This window comes from Anolis carolinensis, unplaced genomic scaffold, assembly GCF_035594765.1.
Source record: "Anolis carolinensis isolate JA03-04 unplaced genomic scaffold, rAnoCar3.1.pri scaffold_12, whole genome shotgun sequence".
NCBI lineage: Eukaryota > Metazoa > Chordata > Lepidosauria > Squamata > Dactyloidae > Anolis > Anolis carolinensis.
Genome location: NW_026943823.1, coordinates 10,514,877 through 10,538,432, shown reverse-complemented (window position 1 = coordinate 10,538,432; position 23,556 = coordinate 10,514,877). Strand labels below are relative to the sequence as shown.

Sequence of the window (23,556 nt, the reverse complement as noted above, 5' to 3'; positions counted from 1 at the left end):
TTTCAACATTTACATCAACATATGTTATATTCCCAGTGTATGAGTTCCACAAAGACAATGCCCTATATGCTCATGTACACAGTCGGAAATGTAAGTCAAAAAACACACACACACACACACACACTCAAACTGAGTTAACCTATCCACAAGTCAATATAAGTACTGCATTTTAATTCTTATCAATAAGGGAATTCCAAGTAGACGGGAACGTACTTAGTCTTAATCTTTTTTTATACTGGTTTTAAACCACTTCATTGGATGTGTTGCAACAGCAGATTCCCAGATTAGTTTAGTGTTTACACCTTTTTTGGGGGGAGGGGGTTATTTAATATTTAATGTTTATTTTACTTAAGTGATATTTGTCTTTACAAATCCTATGTAAAATCATACTACGTATTTTTGACATTAATATTGAAATCTGAAATATATACAGAAAGTTGTTACTCTTCCTTGAGTAAATTGGCAAAAGGTAATAATAATAATAATAATAATAATAATAATAATAATAATAATAATAATAATAATCTTCTTAGCAGGGGGTTGGACTGGATGGCCCATGAGGTCTCTTCCAACTCTACTATTCTATGATTCTATGATTCTATGAACTGCAAAGACTCTGGCAGAAACCAGTGCAGGCGGTCCCGGTGGTGATGGGCACACTGGGTGCCATGCCAAAAGATCTCAGCCGGCATTTGGAAACAATAGACATTGACAAAATAACAAACTGCCAACTGCAAAAGGCCACCCTACTGGGATCTGCACGAATCATCCGAAAATACATCACACACAGATACTTGGGAAGTGTTCGACTTGTGATTTTGTGATACGAAATCCAGCATATCTATCTTGTTTGCTGTGTAATAATAATAATAATAATAATAATAATAATAATAATACTTTTTTATATTTCACCACCACCTCCCAAAGGGACTCAGGGCGGCTCACAGAACACTCATATAAAATACAAGTGCAAAACAAAACATAGACAATAAACAATCAAACACAACATCATAAATTCACAATACCCCTAGTAAAAATATTAAAATACAGCAATTGCTGTAGATAAAACAGCAGTAAGAGTTTAGTCCATCCACAGCAACCTAAAAGAAGCAGTACACTCTCTGTCCTGGAGCCACTACGAACCCTTTTAAAGGCCTGGGAAGGGAAATAGCAGCAATGGTGGCCAAGGGCATCTGGACTCCGGAGGTGGCAATGGTGCTTTCCTCTCTTCTTGGACTGACCCTTGGCTTATTCATGGAACATATCAAGATCCATGATTTTGGCCCCCAATCTGCCTTCAATTAATACATGAGGTCAACTTATACATGAGTATATACATTATCTTGATCTGTACAGCTTTGGCTCTTCCCAATAGTTCTTCCCATGTCAAACATTACTGCTGTACTAATCACAACCAGATACAGTTAAGACATCTGCCCTTGTGCTTTGCTACTCTGCTGCTGAGTACACATGCCCAGTGTGGAATACATCTCACCATGTCAAAACAGTGGATGTGGCTCTTCATGAGACATGCCGCATTATCACAGGATGTCTATGCCCCACACCATTGGAGAAATTACACTTAGCCAGTATTGCACCATCTGATATCCGTCGGGAAGTAGCAGCCAGTAATGAAAGAATCAAGGCAGTGACATCTCCAGCCCATCCTCTGTTTGGATATCAGCCAGCATGCCAATGCCTTAAATCAAAAAATAGCTTCCTAAGATCCACAGAGATACTCACAGGAACACCTCAGCAAGCAAGAGTCCAAAAGTGGCAGGCTAAAACCCAGAACCTCAATCAGTGGCTGATAACGGATGAGAAACTCCCTCCTGGGCGCACAGAAGACAGGGAGAGTTAGAGAGCTCTGAACAGACAGTGCTCTGGCACCAAGAGATGCAGAGCTAACCTTAAGAAATGGGACTACAAAGTGGAGTCCACGACATGCGAGTGTGGAGAAGAGCAAACCACAGACTACCTACTACAATGCAGCCTGAGCCCTGCCATATGCACAATGGAGGATCTTCTCACAGCGACACCAGAGGCACTCCAAGTGGACAGCTTCTGGTCAAAGGAAATCGAGTATAATGCCAAGTTTTTAGCTTTGTTTGTGTTCTTTTTCCTCCTCTTCCTCTATTCCCCCAGTGTTCCAGAACAATAATACAGAAAATATATCACTGCGAATGTTATCAAGCGGCATAGTAGGACTCAAAGAATCAGTCACTTAAAGCCTTTTAAATAATATTCTATGTTTAGACAGAAAGCAAGGTAAACCTTAATGTGTTATCTGGGCAATAAAGATCATGAATAGATAATGAGAATGGACCAACTCTATTACTGATTATATGTCAAAAGAGGATTTTATCATCAAGCGTACAGCAGATAGACAGCATTCTACTACAAAGAGAGCTAAGCAGAGAAAGCTTTTATAAAAAAGTTAAATGCTGCCACGCATTCAGAGGGATTGAAGGTCTTTTTTCACTCTTTCATAATCATCACTTTGGATCAAAGCTGCCTCTTCCGTGCACTTTTTAAAAAACACACCAAGGAAACTGAATTCTATGCCAAGAAAAGTTGAATTTTTGAAAGATGCATAGATTATTCAAAGTAAACAGTTTTGCATATGACAGGTCTCGCTGCTCCGTGTCAAAACCTCAAAATGCTAAATTATTTTAATTTTTAAAAAAATCAATTGATATAATTTTCATTTGCTGCAAAGCCAGCATTTTCTTTCGATTTGTGTTCAGTTCAGATGTAACACGGCAGCATTTAGACAATGTTAATTAATGTGAATTCACAAAAATGTTATGGTGGAAAGCAGGTCGAGGCTTTTCTTGTGGGGTTCCCGCACCTCCAGACCCAGCAAATTTGGGGGGCAACTCTTTGCTTAGAGCTAGGAGAGATGCATGATGACAACATAGATGGGTAGGATCTCCCATCCAAGTACTAACCAGGCCCGACCCTGCTTAGCTTCCGAGATCAGACGAGATTGGGCGTGTTCAGGGTGGTATGGCCATAGGCATAGATGGGTAGGATCTATGTCACTTGGCATAGGCACATACTTCATTTTCACCCGCTGTACTCAGCACATCCAGTGCTGCAACATTTTTCTTCATGTCAGGATCAACCGGAGTTGCCTCTGGAGTGAGAGAATTGGCCGTCTGCAAGGACGTTGCCCAGGGGATGCCCGGATGTTCTGATGTTGTACCATCTTTGTGTGAGGCTTTTCTCATGTCCCTGTCATGATCTCCAATCTTTGACATCTCCGGTCAGCTGACAAAGAACAGATGTCAGCCATAAAAACGGGCCAGCCATAAAACCTCAATTACCCTCTGGTATGTGAGAGCCCCTATATAAATGGGCCAAAGAGAAGGTTCTGGTATTCTGTACAATAAAACCTGTTCGAATCTACCAGCGTGTGAATTAGTGCTTTTTCTGGTGGAAGACTAACCCACAGCACAACTGGGAGAACTCAACAGTCCCCGCATGGAGCTGGAGCTGATAGAGGGAGCTCATCCGCACTTTCCCCAGGTGGGATTCGAACCTGGCAGCCTTCAGGTCAGCAGCCCAACCTTCAAGTCACAAGGCTTTTATCCCCTAGGCCACCGGGAAGATGATGGGAAATGCAGTGCAACCACAAGCTGGGCATTGCTTCCCAAAGACCAATGAAGTGGACAGGAGTCCATGCAAAGCTTACACTGACAATTTCTTTTACCCAGTTAGTCTTAATCTCATTTCCAAATATGTGTTTTGAATACTTAATTGGAGCAGTTCTATCTAAATGGGTCTGAGTCCCATCCAAGCAAAACATGGGGTTCTTTTTTGCGGGGACGGGTCCCTCTCGGTTGCACGGGGCTTCTCACCTTGCCAGGGGTCTTTTGCCCAGGGCTTTCCAAGAGGCTGAAACCAGCTGGGTGAACACATATACATAAAGAAGCAATCAATGAGACAATTAATGTTCGTGTTGTCAGGGAAAAATTGGCATTTTTTATTGTTGCGAGGAGTTCTGATAAAATCAGCTCTGATGAAAATTGGCATTTATGTGGCTCCTGCTGTTGGCAGCTGTATCGCTGGCAGAAATGCCGTTCGCTCAGCATGGGAGCTGCAAAACCAAAGGACGTATGCTCATTCCGCTCTCAGTTCTGTCTCTCTCAATCTCTCTGGTACATATATGTGTTTGAAAGGGAAAGACAACATGTTTTGTGTTTTACTTCTGGAGGTGTATGTATTTTTTGAGGATCTCACTCAGGAAACGATAAAAAAGTTCACAGTGAAGGCTACGAAGGAAGAATGACACATAAACCCACAACACATTGCAATGGGAAGAGTATTATTCAACCGTCTCAACAGTTAAGACTTTGCCAACACACAGGAAACCTTAATCATGTGATTAGGTGGGTCAACAATGCAAGAATCTGGTGAATAAAAGATGCAAATTGTCTGACCCGAAAAACAGATATACAGTCACATGGGCCTGTTGTATTCTCATGGCCCCATAACTTTCACAGGGTTTCCTTAGGCAAGCAATACTCTGTGGTGGCTTGTCCTTGCCGTCCTCTAAAACGGTGGTCCCCAACCTTTGGTCCTCCAGGTGTTTTGGACTTCAACTCCCAGAAATCCCAGTCACCTGATCAGCTGTTAGGAATTGTGGGAGCTGAAGTCCAAAACACTTGGAAGACTGAAGTTTGAGAACCACTCCTCTAAAATATAGCCTATAGAAACCAGTCTATCCAAGAACTCACCAGGCTTTGACCCAAGATCAAAGAGGATCCAATTCCAAGATATTTAGGGCTGAACTGGGGTGTACTGCACTTTTTGGGGGAAAGGTACTTCAAAATTAGGGTTAACTTCACTTTATTTTACAACTAGCTTGGGGACCTGGCTGATGTCAGCTGGGTTCAGTGCTTTCTGGATGCAGGTGAACTATAGCTCCCAAAATCAAGGTCCACCCCATTAACCCCTGCAGTATGTTCACTTGGTCATGGGGTTTCTCTGTGCCAAGTTTGGTCCCAGTTCATTGTCGGTGGGGGTCACAGTATCAGTGAAGGTACTGCAAGTCCCATCATCTGTGGCAAGTGTGGTCCAGATCCATCAATGGTAGTGTTCTCTGGATGTAGGTCAAGTACAACTCTTGTAAATCATGGTGAATTCTCCCCAAACCTCTTGTTCAGTTGATGATCAATTCCTCTGTTAACTGTGTGCCATAGAAAAGGGTAGGAAAGGGTTAAGGGAGAGGCAGTGGGTGGGGTCATGCAAATTTAGGAACTCTGGGATGTCCGTTCTGGAGGAAAAACAGAATATCTAGGATGAAATTGTCCCTGCATGAAAGCATTTGCTTGGGGGGGGGGGGGGCAGAATGAGAATGATGTTTGCGGAGGACAGCGGCAGGATACAGCTAGATATTCATGGCGATCTCTATAACCTGCATGTGACTCACCCATTCAGCGGGGACTCAAACCCTGGTCTCCATCACTGCACCATGCAGGCTCATTTAAAGATAATAATTGGTCAATTTTGATTGAATTTCTTCAACACTAGACATTTTGATATCTTTATAATTACTCCTAATGTTGCCGTGAGCTGCTCTTCGTGCCGGTTTTGGGAGAATAAGATAGAAAAGAACTGAAGCAAGATGGTACACATTTCCCTGCATAACCTGTCAATCTCCCCTTCGTTCATTCATTTTGAATCTTAACGATATAAAGACAAGTCCGGGAGTGCGGCGGAACAACGTGTTCCCTCTTTGAGACTCCGATCGGGAAACGAGTTCCAAATGTGCATATGAAGCCTGGCTCGTGGTACATTAAAGCAGCAAGCTTTGGGCAACCGCCAGAGGGTGACGCTTAATGGCATCAATGTTCAGATTACTGACTGATTGATTGACACGAAGGCACATGGCACTTCATAGAACAGAAGAGGACATGTGCCTGCCTCCAAAGTGTGGAAGCCAAAAGCGAAGACGGAAAACCAAGGAAGAGGCAGAAGCAAAGACTCTTTTTTGCTTCTTTGGGGGCGAATAAAGAAAAGAATACGTAACTATTTCTGCGGTTGGTAGTTAGCTTGTCTACAATTGTAATTATGGTGTAGAATATAGGCTTGTGCAATTCAGATGGAGGGCAATCTGGTTTTGGCATCCACATTTCGTTGGGGACCCAGATCAGTTTTGCAGGAGCCTCCCAAAAATTAGCTAATGGAAATATCTGTTTTTGGTTAGGCAGCCAAAATATTCTGAGAGATCTGGCCAATTTGCAATGGGGAACTTACAAGGCTCCCCTTTCCGTTCCTGGGATCTTTTCCTTTCTTCCTTTCAAGGGAGTCTAGGTTTCAGCAACAAGGGGTTAAGGAAGCAGTGCGCAAGACACATCTCAGCATTCTTCTATTTTGACTGGCCGAACAAGCAGGGCTCACAGGGAAAAGCTGTGTGCGCAGCACGTGGCAGCCTCTTCTAGGGGAGAAGGGGCCATGATTGGCTGCCACGTGGTCCTGTAACTGACAAAAAAGCGTGATGGCTGAGCCTTTACCATTATGGCCATTTGGTCAAGCCAGATCAGCCGAAGGGAACAGACCACTCCGAATCCATGCACAAGCCTAGTAGAATAAGAGGAGCTGAAAGCCAGAGTGGTTTGAGAATTGGACTATGTCTCCAGAGACCTGGGTTTGAATCCCCACTCAGCCGTGAAAACCCACTGCTACACAACCATATAATCCAGACTCTGAATCCAGATTACCCTGTTTCCCCAAAAATAAGACATCCCCAGAAAATAAGACGTAGTAGGGGTTTTGCTGAATTGCTAAATATAAGACCTCCCCTGAAAGTAAGACCTAGCAAAGGTTTTGTTTGAAAGCATGCCCGCCAAACAGAATACCAGAGCATGCAGGATTAGTAAATGTACGTACCATAGATTGTTTTACATGGAGATGATGATAGTAACAAAAAATTCTTGATAGGATTAACAGTTTGTCTGGTTATGCTGGTTTGTGATGACAACTATTGTATAGTATATAATACATGTTCATTTTTTTATTCAACAATGTGAATAAATGTGAATTCTTCTTCATGGAAAAATAAGACATCTCCTGAAAATAAGACCTAGCACATCTTTGGGAGCAAAAATTAATATAAGACACTGTCTTATTTTCAGGGAAACACAGTATCTGCTTTTGATTATATGGCAGTGTAGACTCATATAATCCAGTTCAAAGCAGATAATCTGGATTCAGAAACTGGATTATATGGCAGTGTAGATGGAGCCCCAGAGGAAAGCAGATGCAGACCTGGTTTGAATAAACCTTTCAAAAAAAAACCCCACTGAGGGTCACTATAGGATGGAAATTATTTGAAGGCACAACAACTAGAACAACAACAATGAGCTAGCATGGCCGCATGGTTATGAATGTTGTGATAGGACTTGGACAGCCCTTATCAGCCATGGAAAACCTAGGTGCATCTACACCAGTGGTTCCCAACCCTTGGTCCTCCAGGTGTTTTGGACTACAACTCCCACAATTCCTAGTAAATTGGCTGGGATTTCTGGGAGTTAAAGTCCAAAATACCTGAAGGACCAAAGGTTGGAAACCACTGATCTACACTGCAGAATTAATGCTGTTTGACACTGCTTTAACTGCCATACCCCAATGCTATGGAATAATAGGAGTTCTAGTTTTATAAGGTATTATCTGCCAAACAGTACTTTTGCCCCACTAAATGACAGCTTGCATGATTCCATTGCATTGAACCATGATTATTAAAAGCAGTATCAAACAGCATTCATTCTATTGTACAGACACACACCGAATGGCAATGGAAAACCGTCTCTAAATAAGTCGTGCAAGAGGTTCATCTTAGGGTTGCTCTATGTCAGGAACAACACAAGAGAATACAACAATGTCATCAATATCAACAAAAAGGACAAAAGTGCCCCAACTCTTCAAGGGAAGGGTGTGTTTTGAGAAGATCAGCGGAAATAAGTCAAAATATTCTAAATGGAAGAGGCAGAATGTGTGTTGTTTACCACGTCACCAACCTTCCCGCACACTTAAAATACTCTGGTCTGGTTGACAAACAAGAAAAAAAGGCATCTAATGTGCAAACCCATAAATAATTTGATGAGAAGGAAATCTCTACCAGGCCCAATCCTTGCCCTTTTGCCAAATAAAACCAACCTCCATGGATTGTTTTGTTTCGTCCTGTCAATAGGACGAAACGTAATATAGATTTAGGGGGATGCCGGTCTCAGCGTCGTCGCATCTCTCATATTATTATTCCAGTATCATCTGTTACAAAGTAAGACCAATTCCCACATCTAATTACAAACAGGATTTCAGAGTCATTAGACAAAATACATTTCCATTAGTGCTGCTGTAAGAAGACAGGGAGGGGGAGGGAGGAAGATTAGGACATGCTGGAAAATACGGTTGGGTTTCTTTACAAAACGAAGCAAAACAAAAGCTTTGAAGAGTCCGACCTCTGCCCCCAGGTACCATAAATTTGTTACGGAGAGAAGAAAAGGCGACAGATGTAAGCATCTTCCCATTCCAAACCGTTGTTTCCTTAAAGCCATATCACTTACATCTCATTACAAGCCTGTCTGATCTTAAGTCCCAGGCAAATTCGGAGACATTTCCAAATTCCAAAATCAAAGACACCCAAGAGCAGTACATGTGTTGTTCTATTTTCATTCGCTAATCTATTTTTAAAAATTTCTAGAAGTATGTACAAGTAGAGTATCCGTTATTTGGAATGCTAGGAGCCCCCGATAGCACACTGGGTTGAACCCTTGTGCCAGCAGGACTGCTGGCTTGAAGGTTGGGTTGCTGACCTGAAGGTTGCCAGTTTGAATCCCATCTGGGGAGAGCACGGGTGAGCTCCCTTTATCAGCTCCTGCTCCATGCGAGGACATGAGAAAAGCCACCAACAAGGATGGTTAAAAACATCAAAACATCTGGGTGTTACTTGGGCAACGTCCTTGCAGACGGCCAATTCTCTCACACCAGAAGCGACTTGCAGTTTCTCATGTCACCCCTAATACGAAAAAATAAATAAATCTGGAATGCTTCGGACAAGAAAGGATCTGGAACATTTTTGGAATACATAATGGGATACCTTTGAGATGAGACCCAAGCTGAAAAACGAATGTACAGTAGAGTCTCACTTATCCAACATTCGCTTATCCAACATTCTGGATTATCCAACGCAATTTTGTAGTCAATGTTTTCAATATATTGTGATATTTTGGTGCTAAATTCGTAAATACAGTAATTACTACGTAGCATTACTGCATATTGAACTACTTTTTCTGTCAAATTTGTTGTATAACATGATGTTTTGGTGCTTAATTTGTAAAATCATAACCTAATTTGATATTTAATAGGCTTCTCCTTAATCTCTCCTTATTATCCAACATATTCGCTTATCCAACGTTCTGCCGGCCCGTTTATGTTGGATAAGTGAGACTCTACTGTATATAGGTTTTGAGTTAATTTTATACACAATTGTCTTGAATAATTTTGTGTATAAAATAAATGCATATACAGTAGAGTCTCGCTTATCCAACATAAACGGGCCAGCAGAACGTTGGATAAGCGGATATCTTGGATAATAAGGAGGGATTAAGGAAAAGCCTATTAAACATCAAAATAGGTTATGATTTTACAAATTAAGCACCAAAACATCATGTTATACAACAAATTTGACAGAAAAAGTAGTTCATTACACATTAATGCTGTGTAGTAATTACTGTATTTACGAATTCAGCACCAAAATATCAGAATGCATTGAAAACATTGACTACAAAAATGCATTGGATAATCCAGAACGTTGGATAAGCGAATGATGGATAAGTGAGACTCTACTATACATTGAAGCACCCTCTTTAGACTTCTTTCCCAAAGAGTGCTGGTGCCTCACCAAACTACAATTCCCAGGATTTTTTAGCACGGAGCCATGGCAGTTAAAGTGGTATCAAACTGCATTAATTCTACAGTGTAAGTGTATCCTTTGTTGTCTTCTGTTTGCTGCAGAACTTTCTAACCAGTAAAAAGAAGTCTAATTTGTTAAACGTTGTACTTTGCACTTGAACAATTCCCCAGGCCATGTTCCAGAAGCATTCTCTCCTGACGTTTCACCCACATGTACCGCAGGCATCCTCAGAGGTTGTGAGGTCTGTTGGAGATAGGCAAATGGGATTTATATATCTGTGGAATAATGTCCAGGGTGGGAGAAAGAACTCTTGTCTGTTGGAGGCAAGTGTGAATGTTGCAATTGGTCAGCTTGATTAGCATTGAATAGCCTTGCAACTTCAAAGCCTGTCTGCTTCCTGTCTGGGAGATCTTCCACCCTGGACATTCCACAGATATATAAACCTCACTTGCCTAGTTTTCAACAGAGCTCACAACCTCTGAGGATGCCTGCCATTGATGTGGGCAAAACGTCAGGAAAGAATGCTTCTGGAACAGTCCGGAAATCTAACAACAATGTAGTGATTCCGGCCATGAAAGCCTTCAACAACACCAAAAACAAACAACTTTGCGGACCCCCTCCCCTACACACACACACACACACACACACACACACTTTACTGTTTCCTTTTAAAGGAAACAAGCAAAGACACTTTTAAAAGATGCGTAACCCCCACAAAACACACACTCCTTGTTCTTGGATCTTGTCATCTTTAGACTTACAACCAAATAACAGATTTGACAAACTGCTTTTTAGGGGGAAAGACCAACCTCTTCTGACTTGAGAATTTAAAAGTCGGAGGGATATATATATATATATATATATATATATATATATATATATATGAGAGAAAAATTGCTGACCGTGTAATAGCTAGGTACTCCTGGTGGGTGTAAAACATGAAAGGTTACAATATGGATCCGTGCCTACGCCTTTTCTTTTCAACTCCGCGCCCCGTTCCTCCTGCTTCTGCTAACTCGGCAATCATCCCGCTGACAGATTTCGAGGTTTTCTAAATAATGCATAGGATTTTCTTTTAACGTGTCAGTGCAGAAGTATCAATTCTGCCCTCGTGTCATTTGTGATGCTGATTTTTCTTGACAGCATTCCATTAAACCAATGAGTTTCTCCCCTCCTGATGCTCCTTTAAATATTCCTCTGAGTGATGTATTTGTGGTTTTTAAACAGATTGTGAAGGATGTTTGCATTTAGGAGCAGGGGGGAAAAACCTGCATGGCAGGTACATGGGGGAGAAAACACACACACAAAACAGGTCCGCCTTCAAAACATACAGCTCACGTTTATTTACCCAACAAAGAGGCCTTCCATGGCCAGGAACTGCATAAGGCTTGTGTCTTTATTTGCATTAACTTTCTATTATTATTATGTTTATTAATTTATGATTATTCCTGAAAACATGCTATTGAACACATATCTATCTATCTATCTATCTATCTATCTATCTATCTATCTATCTATTTATTTATTTACAGCATTTATATTCCGCCCTTCTCACCCCGAAGGAGACTCAGGGCGGATCACATTATATACATATAGGGCAAACATTCAATGCCCATATACACATAGAATCGAGACAGAGACAGACACAGAGGCAATTTAACTTTCTCCTGAGGGGATGTTCGATTTTGGGACTGAAGGGAAAATTTAGGAGGGGTCAAATTCTCAACTAGAGGAACAATGTCCTCATCCTTCTCCTGGCTACATCCCTGTTGCCACCAAGAAAACAGCAACCCTTTACTGAGTTACCATAGGGCTAAAATAGAATTTTGCTGTAAGTGGAGAAAAATTATAGCGGAGAATGGGAATGACAACTAACTAGTCATGCTACCCCTCTATTCTGCCTTGATCAGACCACACCTGAAACACTGTGTCCAATTCTGGGCAACACAACTGAAGGGAGATGTTGACACTAAACTGGAATGTGTCCAGGAGAGAGTGACTCAAAGGGTCAAGGGTCTGGAGAACAAGCACTATGAGGAGCAGCTTAAAGAGCTGGGCGTGTTTAGGCTGCCGAAGAGAAGGTGGAGAAAGAGGAGACATGATGGCTATGTCGGAGATGTGCTGGACCTCATATGTGCTGATGCAGATATATGAAGCAAATTTTGTATCATTATTTCTCCTCACCCTCCTGCCACCTTTACTTTTTCCTTCTTGTACTCTGTTTCCCTTTGAAGTCACTTGCCTACCATGCTGGTGCCCACTGTGTAGATTCAAGCTCTGTTTAATTTCATATGCATCAGAACAAAGTAATGCTTGTGTAGAGTTCTCACAGGAATTGCTTTCCAATTGTGCTTCCATTTAACCACCTGTGTGTCTATGGCTCCATTCGTTTATAGGCCACATGAGCTGTTTCAGGGGTATAAAGTGAGCCCCTGATGGTGCAGTGGGTTAAAGCCTTGTGACTTGAAGGTTGGGTTGCTGCCCTTAAGGCTGCCAGGTTCGAATTCAACCCAGGGAGAGCTCAGATGAGCTCCCTCTATCAGCTCCAGCTCCATGTGGGGACATGAGAGAAGCCTCCCACAAGGATGATAAAAACATCAAAATATCCGGGTGTCCCCTGGACAACATCCTTGCAGACAGCCAATTCTCTCACACCAGAAGCGACTTGCCATTTCTCAAGTCATTCCTAACACACACACACACACACACACACATACAAAGCTGTTTCAGGGGTATAAAGTGGGCACATGCATTGGAGCAGTCTACATCAACATATCTCAACAAAGTCCCATGTTTTTCTTTAATACACGGATATACAGTGATGCAAATATGCACATTTTTCAGCCTAACACCGATTTTAAGCTCATCTTTTTAACACGGTTTTTAACCATTAATGTGAATTAGTGTGCATTTTTTGAATTTTTCTAGCCACTTCCCCTTCTTTTTATCCCAGTTTCTTTCATGTTTTAGGGCTTGTTTAGAAAGGCCCTTAGAACAGTGATTTTCAACCTGTGGATCCCCAGGTGTTTTGACCTACAACTTCCAGAAATCCCAGGCAATTTACCACCTGTCAGCATTTCTGGGAGTTGAAGGACAAAACATCTGGAGACGTACAGGTTGAGAACCACGGCCTTAGACTGACAATCAACCACAGACCCATGCTGAAGGACATAGAGATTCCTAAATGACCATTGAGTCATGCTGGAGAATCTAGATGTTCCCAGAGAGGCTTTTTTTGGTAAAACAAAATTGCAATTCTCTCTATTTGCAGTTGTTCACTTTTGCTGGGGTTCTGTTCCCTCAGCTCCAATGAATGGAGGATTTTATGAGCTTCATTTCTATGTCTTGGAAAGTGACGGAGATCCAGGCTTCAACCTTTCATGACCAACATTTGGACTGCAGTAAAAGAAATTGGAAAACTGTAAGCAAAGCCCATCTGGAAGGCAAGTCATGCCTATGTGGATGAAGGGCGAATTTACACTGTAGAACTAATGCAGTTTTGACACCACTTTAACTGCAGTGGCTCAACGGTACAGAACAGGCATGGGCAAACTTTGGCCCTCCAGGTGTTTTGGACTTCAATTCCCACAATTTCTAACAGCCGGTTAGGCAGTGGGAGTTGAAGTCCAAAACACCTGGAGGGCCAAAGTTTGCCCATGCCTGGTATAGAATCTTGGGAGTTGTAGTTTCTCTTATTTGGCAGAGAATACTAAAGATCTGGTACAGTGCCAACTTCCATGATCCTATAGCATTGAGCCATGGCAGTTAAAGTGGTGTTAAATTGCATTCATTATACTGTGTAGAATGCAGAAATTCTATTAGAGCTCAGTAAAGTCAAGTTTTGGGGAACAGAAGGGATAACAGTCCAGGAAAATAACTTTCCCCAAGCTCTGAACTCCCAATTACAAAGAAAGATTTAGCAAAGAAAGACTCATCGGAGCCAGATTGCCAAGCATCTTCCCTGCTCCGGTTTAATCATTTAAAAACATACACGCGACAAGGCAATCATCTCGAGTGAACAAGATTTAAAGCCACATCTTGTCTTGACTCTTGGGTGGAAATCGCTGTGTAGCAATGCAGAGAGAGGAGACGTTTTTTCATAAGTAAATGGGCTGCTCCAAACTCTTTTACTCTGTGTGTCTGTATCTCTGAAAAGAACAACAAACTCCACGGCTGTAAACCAATATTTCTGATTTGACAGCTACAGTTATAACCATTCAGGCGTCTATTTCCCACAAACTCTCAACAGCCATAACCTTCAGTGATTAATTATAAAGTTCCAGGAGCCATCGCACACAGACTAATTTCCTAAAACAATAAAAAAGGCAGAATTTTTCATCTGGAGCTAAATGAAACACAAACAGGTTGTTATTCATGCCGAAATCGAGATGCGGAGTCATGTTGCGGCCATTACAGAAGCCATTAAACACAACCTCAAATCAAAGAAACTGTAGGTCTGTCTCCTTAAAATAAAATGTTTGCCACACTAAACGTGGCTCCCGGTTTGGCGGCTTTTGTCGCTTTCTGCCTTTGAAAGAAGTCACTTTCAAAATCCAATCTCCTTTTATTTTTGTTTTATACCGCCCTTTCATTTATTTTAGCGCTCATTTAGACTCCGAGGCTCTGGCTGCACACGCACACAACTTGGCGGAAGTTTGGCAAAAAGACACCATGCATAAACACAAGGTTATTAAAGGGGGTTCGTAATTTCAATGAACTCGAAAGAAACAAGGTGGGAAAACTTTTGTGAAAAGTTCTTTTCCAGAATCCCTCAACAAACATGATCCTGAGATTCCAGAATCAGAACAGTTCTGGGCTCTGGTCCTTTAGGAAAGATCCAAAACAGCAGCTGCCAATTGGAGTAGATAATCTTGAACTAGTTAGACCCAAGAAGGATAGGCAGGTATGGTCTACAATTGCTAGAAAGATATTGACACAATCTGTGTCCCGTTTGCAAATTCAGTCTTGTCTTACTACATGTTGAGCATCCCTTACCTGGAATCTCAAAATTGAAAGACTAACATCAAAGGAAATTAAATCCCATTGTTAAAACACATTCATTTTCTCCTAGTCTAATGCCATGAAACTCATTTATTTATTTACTTTATTTTTTATCCTACCTGTCTCCCAATATGACTGTAGGATTAACCATTGTGAAAATGGTGACTACTGTATTGGGAGATATACAGTACATATCTATGTAGAAGTCTAGAAATTTTAGGCAAAAAAATCAATGCTCAAACAATTGGGTAGACTTCTCCATAGGTCAATGTAAGTAGTGTGCCTTATTTTAAAAAGAAACCTTCTGCAACTGGAGTGGCAAAAAACAAGAGTTTAGTCTTTCCAGGGAGAACCTAAAAGAAGCACTAGCCCCTCTATTCTTTTTTCGAATGCCTTCAAAACCTGCCTTCGACTTATACACGAGGCACACTTACATGTGAAGTACAGTAGAGTCTCACTTATCCAACATAAATGTGCCGGCAGAGCGTTGGATAAGCGAAAATGTTGGATAATAAGGAGGGATTAAGGAAAAGCCTATTAAGCATCAAATTACGTTACGATTTTACAAATTAAGCACCAAAACATCATGTTTTACAAGAAATTGACAGAAAAAGCAGTTCATTACACTGTAATGTATTGTAGTAATTACTATATTTATGAATTTAGTACCAAAACATTTAGTATCACCATGTATTGAAAACATTGACTACTAAAAGGCAGACTGCATTGGGCAAGCCGCCTTAAATCAAGAAATAGCTTCTTAAGACCTACAGAGGAACTCCCCGGAACACCTCAGCAAGTGAGAGTCCAAAAGTGGCAGGCTAAAACCTGGAACCTCAATCAGTGGCTGGTGCTGGATGGGAAACTACCCCCTGGGCGACTTGGAAGGCACTGAACAGACTGCGCTCTGGCACAAAGCCAATCTTAGGAAATGGGGTTACAAAGTGGAGTCCACGACATGCGAGTGAGAAGAGCAAACCACAGACCACTTACTACAATGCAGCCTGAGCCCTGCCACATGCACAATGAGGGAACTTCTTACAGCGATACCAGAGGACTTGACGTGGCCAGCTTCTGGTCAAAGGAAATTTAGTATATTGCCAAGTTTGTGTTTGTTAAAATACATTATAACTGTATCCTCAATTTGTTTCTGACACGATAAATAAATTAGATACAATTGTGACACTATTGTCACAATACTTCACTTCACTTTATTTCTTAATTAGTCGCTCTCCACCAGAGTGCTCTGAGCGACTTACAATTTAAAATATCATTCCACAATATAAAAACATTCAACATAAAAACATTCAACAGTGACTATTTCGCAAATTAGATCTGATTTACTTAAATGCACAACCAATCAGCCAAGTCTTGAGTGCTTTGACAAAAGGTCGCAACTCCGACATTGCTCTAACATATGGAGGCAATGAGTTCCACAGAATTGGAGCATAGGTCGAAAAGGCTCTACGCCTTGTAGCTTCCAGGCGTAGGGCCCGGTACGTATAGGAGATTTTCCTGGGAGGATCGAGGTGACCACTGATGGAAAAAAGGAATGAGGCGGTCCCGAAGATATAACGGTCCTTGGCCATTTCGAGCTCTAAATGTCAGGATCAGTATCTTGTAAGAGATCCGATGTTCTATTGGTAGCCAATGCAGTTGTTTCAGAATCGGTGTAATATGGGATCTTATAGATGATCCTGCTAGCAGCCTGGCCGCCGCATTTTGGACCATTCGGATCTTCTGGGTTTTTGTCTTCGGAAGGCCGGCATATAAGGCGTTACAATAATCCAGCCTAGTGGTGACTGTTGCATGGATTACCGTTGCCAATGCTTATGTTGAAAGGTAGGATGCCAATTTCCTTGCCTGGCGAAGATGAAAAAAGGCCTGCTTACTTATGGCAGTGATCTGGGCCTCCATCGTCAGCGATGAGTCCAACACAACCCCAAGGCTTTTAACAGTAGCGGACGGAACCAGAACTTCCCCATCGAGATCAGGCAGTGACTGGATTAACTCTGGTGGCTGGCTGGGCCAGAGTATCATGGTTTTTGCGGGATTCAGTTTTAGTCTACTCGCTCGCAGCCAACTCATCACTGCTTCCAAAGACAGCTTAAAGTTCTCAGGAATCGTGGTTGTCCCAGGTTCGAGACGCAAGAGTAGCTGGGTATCATCTGCATACTGGTAGCACGATGCCAAAGCTCCGCACTAGTCCAGCAAGTGGTCCGATGTAGATGTTCAATAACAGGGGCGAAAGGATAGCTCCCTGGGGAACTCCACAGCAAAGGCAGGAGCTCTCAGGGCTTTGGCCTAACCACCTTCTGTCTCCGGTCCCGGAGAAACGAATTGAACCATTTAAGAGCGAAACCTCATACACCAGACATAGCCAGTCGATGGATCAGCAAGTCATGGTCCACGGTGTCGAATGCAGCTGTAAGGTCCAAGAGTACCAATAGCGCTGATCCGCCTCGGTCTAACTGATGACGAATTTTGTCAGTAATAGCTACCAATACAGTTTCTGTCCCATGACCTGAACGAAAGCCTGATTGAAAAGGGTCTAAGCCCACAGTCTCATCTAAGAATTGCTGTAGCTGTCCCGCCACTGTCCGTTCAATCACCTTGCTCAAAAACTGAAGGTTTGAAACTGGGCAATAGTTACTAGGTATGGCGGCGTCTAGACTTGGTTTTTTCAGAAGAGGGTGAACCACTGCTTCTTTAAGACACTCTGGGAAAATTCCTTGTCCCAAGGAGCAACTCTCCCCCTCTGCTTCTTATAGACTTCCGATGCACCGAGAAAAAGAAGTCTATCTTGTAAATGCCGTTTCCATCAGGGTTTGGGGAGTCAGAATTTTGTAAAGGAATGGCCATCAGGGCAAGGGCTCATGGTTAGAGAGTACATTAAACAGCAACTCTGCAGGTTTGGGATGATGTGGTCCTGATCATTGGACAGATGGGAAGCCCTCTGAAGAAAAGTGGGGTAGAACTCTAGTAAAGGAAATCAACGTTGTCTCAAGCCTTGTTGCTCCATCTGCAAATAATGTTGGCCGATCTTATAGGGGTGCCATAAGGACTGCCAGCATGATAAACAAAAAAACATGCTTTGAACATATGAAATGTGCTATATGCATGCTAATTATTAGTCCTTTCTCCCAAGACTGCCATTTGCCAAAAATCGAAAGGTGTGATCAACATTTCTCAAGAAACCTGTCGGCATAACAATGGCTTCTCTGTTGCCAAAAAGAAAAAAGAAAAGGAGGGGGAAATCTTCCATTGTGTGGAGACCTTTCCTGTCTGTTGTGGATGGCTTCCAAAACATTATGTTTCAGGGAGGGCGATGGTGGCTTGGAATGCAACGTGAGTCATATGGCACCAAGACAAAGGCGGAGAGGCAACTTGCGGATTTCAGCTGTGCAACCAGCTACTTTTCCATGTGTGAGTCTCTTGTAAAGAGGCTATTCTGAGCTTTACACAACCCCAAATAGCAGCAGTGTGACAATGGAAGGGTTCCTCTTTCTCATGGGAAAATACAGAAAGGTAGAGTGTGGCGTCTTTAGTTCAAAAGGCTATAATTGGAATCACAAAATAATTATTATTATTATTATTATTATTATTATTATTATTATTATTATTATTTATTGGAAACTCTTGGTTGATTGAAAAGTTAGAATTCCCAGAATTAATATCTTGAGCAGACCGGTAAAAAGAGATAAGGACTGAATGATAGGGAAGAGCTAGGTTTTTCCCCATAATATGCTATCAATGTAACTTTAGGCTTTGAAGGTAACTATGGTCATTTCTTTACCTTTCTCTCACCTGTTTATGAAATAACCTTGTTCTTGAATAGACTCCAGATTGTCAACCCTTCTCCCTACACCAATTTTATTTTCTTGATGCACAAAATATGGCAAGCTGCACATTAAGAATATGGTGTAAAAATACAAATAATCAATCAACGAGGCTCTCCTTACCTGCATTTGAATTTAGCTCTTCATTCTCTGACTCTGTCCCGTTCTGGCTCCCACTTCCGTGGAGACTGTTCATGGCCATGAGCTTCATCTTCTGTAACTTCATCGCTTCTGCCATCGCAGCTGCTGTTAGACCTAGAAACAGAAAATGGACAGAAAAGGGAGGTAAATGAAATGTTCAAACACAAATTTTCAATGTCAAGACACTGTCAAGTTGCAGCAGTGTGTCTAGGTAAATAATGCCTTTCCCAATGCCTGAACTAAGAAAGAATGTGATTCTACTCCAGCCAATCTTATTTTAGCTTGTTTGCGCCAAACTACAACAGTTGCAGTAAACAGCAGCTGCCTCTATAATATTTTATTACAGAAAAAAAAGGGAAAACAGATAAGTCTCCTTCTCCAGTTATTCACAGTGTGTTAAAAATAACCAAATATAGATCTGGGGTGCATCTGCACTGTGGAATTAATGCACTTTGACACCACTTTGACAGCCATGGTGCAATGCTACGGAATCCCAGGGTCTGTAGTTTTGTGAGACTCCAGCAATCTTTGGTAGCTACAGACCTTGTAAAACTACCACTCCCAGGATTCCACAACTTAAAGACGTGGCATTCAAAGTGGTATCAAACTGCATTAATTCCACAATGTAGATGCACCCCTAGAAATCTAGCCACCAAAGGGTCAATTTCTGGAGAAGCTAGAGATTTCTAGAGAGAACATTTCACTCAAATACATTAATTATCAAGGCTAGATTTTGAAAATCAGTATTTATGGTCATACAGCACTCGAAATAATAACTAACTACTATTTAGTTATTGTTAAAACCATCCCCACTCTGAACAGTTTTTAACCGATTCCTTCACATCCCATCATGATTCAGCAATTGGTTTGGTGGTACTCAAACCAATCCCTCTTCATTAGTTTGAAACCTTTTTTTGTTGTCAAAACTGCAAAAAAGTAAATTAACCAAAGAGGAGCTATAAATAATCAAATCTGGAGGTATGCCATTAATTACATCTGAACGGTAAGCCACAGAGCTTCACTATGGGCTCTCAAACTAAAACAAAACATTTCATTATATTAATGGACGACAAACTGCAATGCACAATATTGAGAAGCCGAAGACAACATGCAAAAATATCCAGCCTGCCTCTGCTATTGTTTCACATTTAAATATGTCGATTCCTGGGTATGTATATCGACTCTGTTGGCATCCACTGTGGGTCAAGTGCGATGGGGTTTTTTTCAATAGCAACAATGAAACATCTGGTGCTATGAAATGTTAATGTGTAGTACCATATTGAAAACTGGAAAGGGAAAGCCAGCTCTTGTTTTGGACGGTTTTGACGGTGCACTTTAGAGACAGTTTTCTAGCTTTGTTTCTGCCAAGGCGCATCTGCGAATCCATTTTTGGAAAATGCACGCGGCACTCTCCACGTGCAAAGTCAAATACTGCTGCAACAGAGATGAACTGAGAAACGACTGCATTTTGAGCCAGGACATTTCTATGTTCACTTTGGTCACACACCCACCAAATGATGCTCCAGGCAAGCAAATCCCTCTCTACGCCTTCCTGCATTGCAACACACCTATACAGTTAACCTTCATTTGTAAGTTTTAATTTGCCAATTTGGTTATTCACAGATTTTATCAATATGTTCTAAGAATCTCTAGGTCCTCCAGCTTGAATCTGTGATCCACTTCCACCAGAAGTTGCACTTAAAACACCCAGAGATGACACTTCTATAGAAATGTATATGTTCTCAGTTTTTATTCCACAATGGAATAAAAACTGAGATAGTTCTGGGTTGGGTCCCTGGAAGGTAGAGCTGACAGATGGGAGCTCACCCCATCTTAATTAATCAGCCCCAGAGGGTTTTTAATAATCTATCCTTTATTTATTACGGCCTTGCCTTTTATGTGTTTTTAATGTAATTTTTTATCCTGTATTGTTGTTTTAATTGACATATTGCATTACTGTTTTATCTGTTTTATATTGTGATTGTATTATGTTGCTTATATTTTGTCCTTGTGTTGTTTGGGCCTCTGCCCCATGTAAGCCGCCTCGAGTCCCCACGGGGAGATGGTGGCGGGGTATAAATAAAGTTATTATTATTATTATTATTATTATTATTATTATTATTATTATCATCATCATCATCATCTTGCACATTCAAACTGCCAACCTTCAGATCAGCAACCCAACTTCAGGTCAGCAGTCCAGCTGGCACAAGGGTTTAACCCATTACGGCACCAGAGCTCCTGGAGTCTAGGGTTATGGAAACAACTTGTCAGGTAATACTTAATACTTTTAGTGAGAACCACTGCGGCAACCTTTTCGTTCATTCTGTAGAGTTGATGGCTTGAACTTAGAAACTCAAAGAGAGAAGGCTGGAAATGGATTGTCCAGACAGTCATCAAAATATCTTTCTTTCTGTTATGCACTACAGTAGTAGGTATGAACAAAGCAAAATAATGGGACTATGCCTTCCCTTTATCTGAACACTATAGTTGCAGCACTGCTTTCCAATTCCTTGGCTGCTACTCCAGGCATGGGCAAACTTCGGCCCTCCAGGTATTTTGGACTTCAACTACTATGATTCCTAATAGTCTTAGGCCCCTACTTTTTCCCCTTCGGCCACTTAAGAAATAGGACCTAAGGCTGTTAGGAATTGTGGGAGTTGAAATCCGAAACACCTGGAAGTCTGAAGTTTGCCCATGCCTGACCTACACTGTAGAATGAATGCAGATTGACACCACTTTATCTGCCACGGCTCAATATTATGGGATGATGGGAGTTGTCATATTATAAGGTTCTTACATTCTCTGTCAAAGAGTGTTGGTGCCTCATCCAAGGACAACTCAATAGAATTGAGCCATGGACATTAAAGTGGTGCCAAACTGCATTATAAGGGTTTGTCTATACAGTATAGACACACCCTTTGTATCTGCTGCTCATTCTTGCTTGGCTGAATTTGGGGGGGGGGGGTCCTTTTTACCATTCTTCAGGAGAGATTCTTTGACTATTAACCCAAATCCCTGCTGGGATGGCGCTCCTGTGTAAATTCTCCAGTTTGAAGTTCCAATTTTAAAAGCCTGCAACACTTTCCACCAGTCCAGCTCCATCCAAAAGACTTGCAAGAAAATATGATTTATCGAAGGTTCAGCCAATCCCACAAACACATAGATCAGCTGATATCTTTGTGTTACATGCATATCAGGAACTGATTTGAGCTCCTGCGATAAATAAAAGCCCAAAAAGTGTTGGCCAGGATTTCCCCTGTGCCGAATAAGCGTAAATCAACCGCTTATTTCGCAGATTGGATTGAGCTCGCTGCCTAGACTGAGCCGGTTGCAGAACAATCTCTCAGGTGACACTGCGTTACCGTCTGTTGTGAAATGCCGTATTTCAAAGTCGCAAACCCAAAATATGGAACCGGTGATGAATTCTGCATTTAATCCAATGGCGGGGGGGGGGGGGGGTGTCATACAGTACATAGGATATTCAGGGGCGATGGTTTGATTTTTGCCCCTCGAACATAAAACAATCATTCCTCTCTCTTTCAAAACAGAATACAACAACACTAAATTTTGCAAAGGCTTACTTCTGCTAATACCTTACATAGAAGGGTTGTAAACCATCTAAATTAGCTTGGTATCCCTTAAATGGGGGATAAGATGTGAATATTTTCCTTCACTTTTTTATAGTCAACCTATGGTTTACAGTTCACCGTAAAAGGTGATCCTCGAGTATCTGCTTTACCTTTCTGATTTGTTTCGTACTCCATTCATTTGGTGGAGATTATAGTCTGAAATGTCCATAATTTAAATCTATAATGACATAAATGAGATCACTATAAAGGTAAAGGTTTCCCCTGACGTTAAGTCCAGTCGTGACCGACTCTGGGGGTTGGTGCTCATCTCCATTTCTAAGCCGAAGAGCCGGCGTTGTCCGTAGACACCCCCAAGGTCATGTGGCCGGCATGACTGCATGGAGCGCTGTTACCTTCCCGCCGGAGCGGTATCTAGTGATCTACCCGCATTTGCATGTTTTCGAACTGCTAGGTTGGCAGGAGCTAGAGCTAACAGCGGGCACTCAAGCCTCTCCCGGGGTTTGAACCTGGGACCTTTCGGTCTGCAAGTTCAGCAGCTCAGTGCTTTAACGCACTTTGCTACCGGGTTTCCGAGATCACTATACCCCTGTATAATCAGCTTTCATTGGAAGCTGATAGGTATGTTGGAACATGCTACCAGATCATGCATACAACTCCTGCTTGTCTTATGACCATGGTGTAAGATGTTTTCTCTACCGGTAATTTGGTTCTGGTCAGATATCTTTGTGACCGCATCTTTCCCTATGAACCTGTGCAATATCTAAGATCTTATGGAGAGGCTCTTCTCTTGCTTCTTCCCCTTTCGCAAGTGTGGTTGGTAGGGATGCGGGAGAGGGCCTTCTCTGTGGTGGCTCCCCAGCTCTAGAATTCCCACCCCAGAGAGATTAGGTTAGTGCCTACCCTCGCTGTCTTCTGTAAGCAATTAAAAACATGGATGTTCTGTCATGCATTCGATTAGACAAGTCCTTATAACCTGGCCCCTATTCACTTTGAAATCTGCCCTGCCACCGTAAAGCTGTTTTCCATCCCAGGATTATTTCCCTCTTCCTGTGTTGCCTACCTC

General features: G+C 41.9%; 1 protein-coding gene across 2 annotated transcripts in view; it reads right to left on the bottom strand.

The window, feature by feature from the left end:
- The window catches only part of dach2 (dachshund family transcription factor 2), a 321,413-nt gene that overhangs the window by 93,375 nt on the left and 204,482 nt on the right, over nucleotides 1-23,556 (bottom strand). For both annotated transcript variants that reach the window (XM_062964038.1, XM_062964039.1), the window contains one exon: nucleotides 18,883-19,014. In XM_062964038.1, coding sequence (XP_062820108.1) covers nucleotides 18,883-19,014 — 132 coding nt within the window. The remainder of the gene's footprint in view (nucleotides 1-18,882; nucleotides 19,015-23,556) is intronic.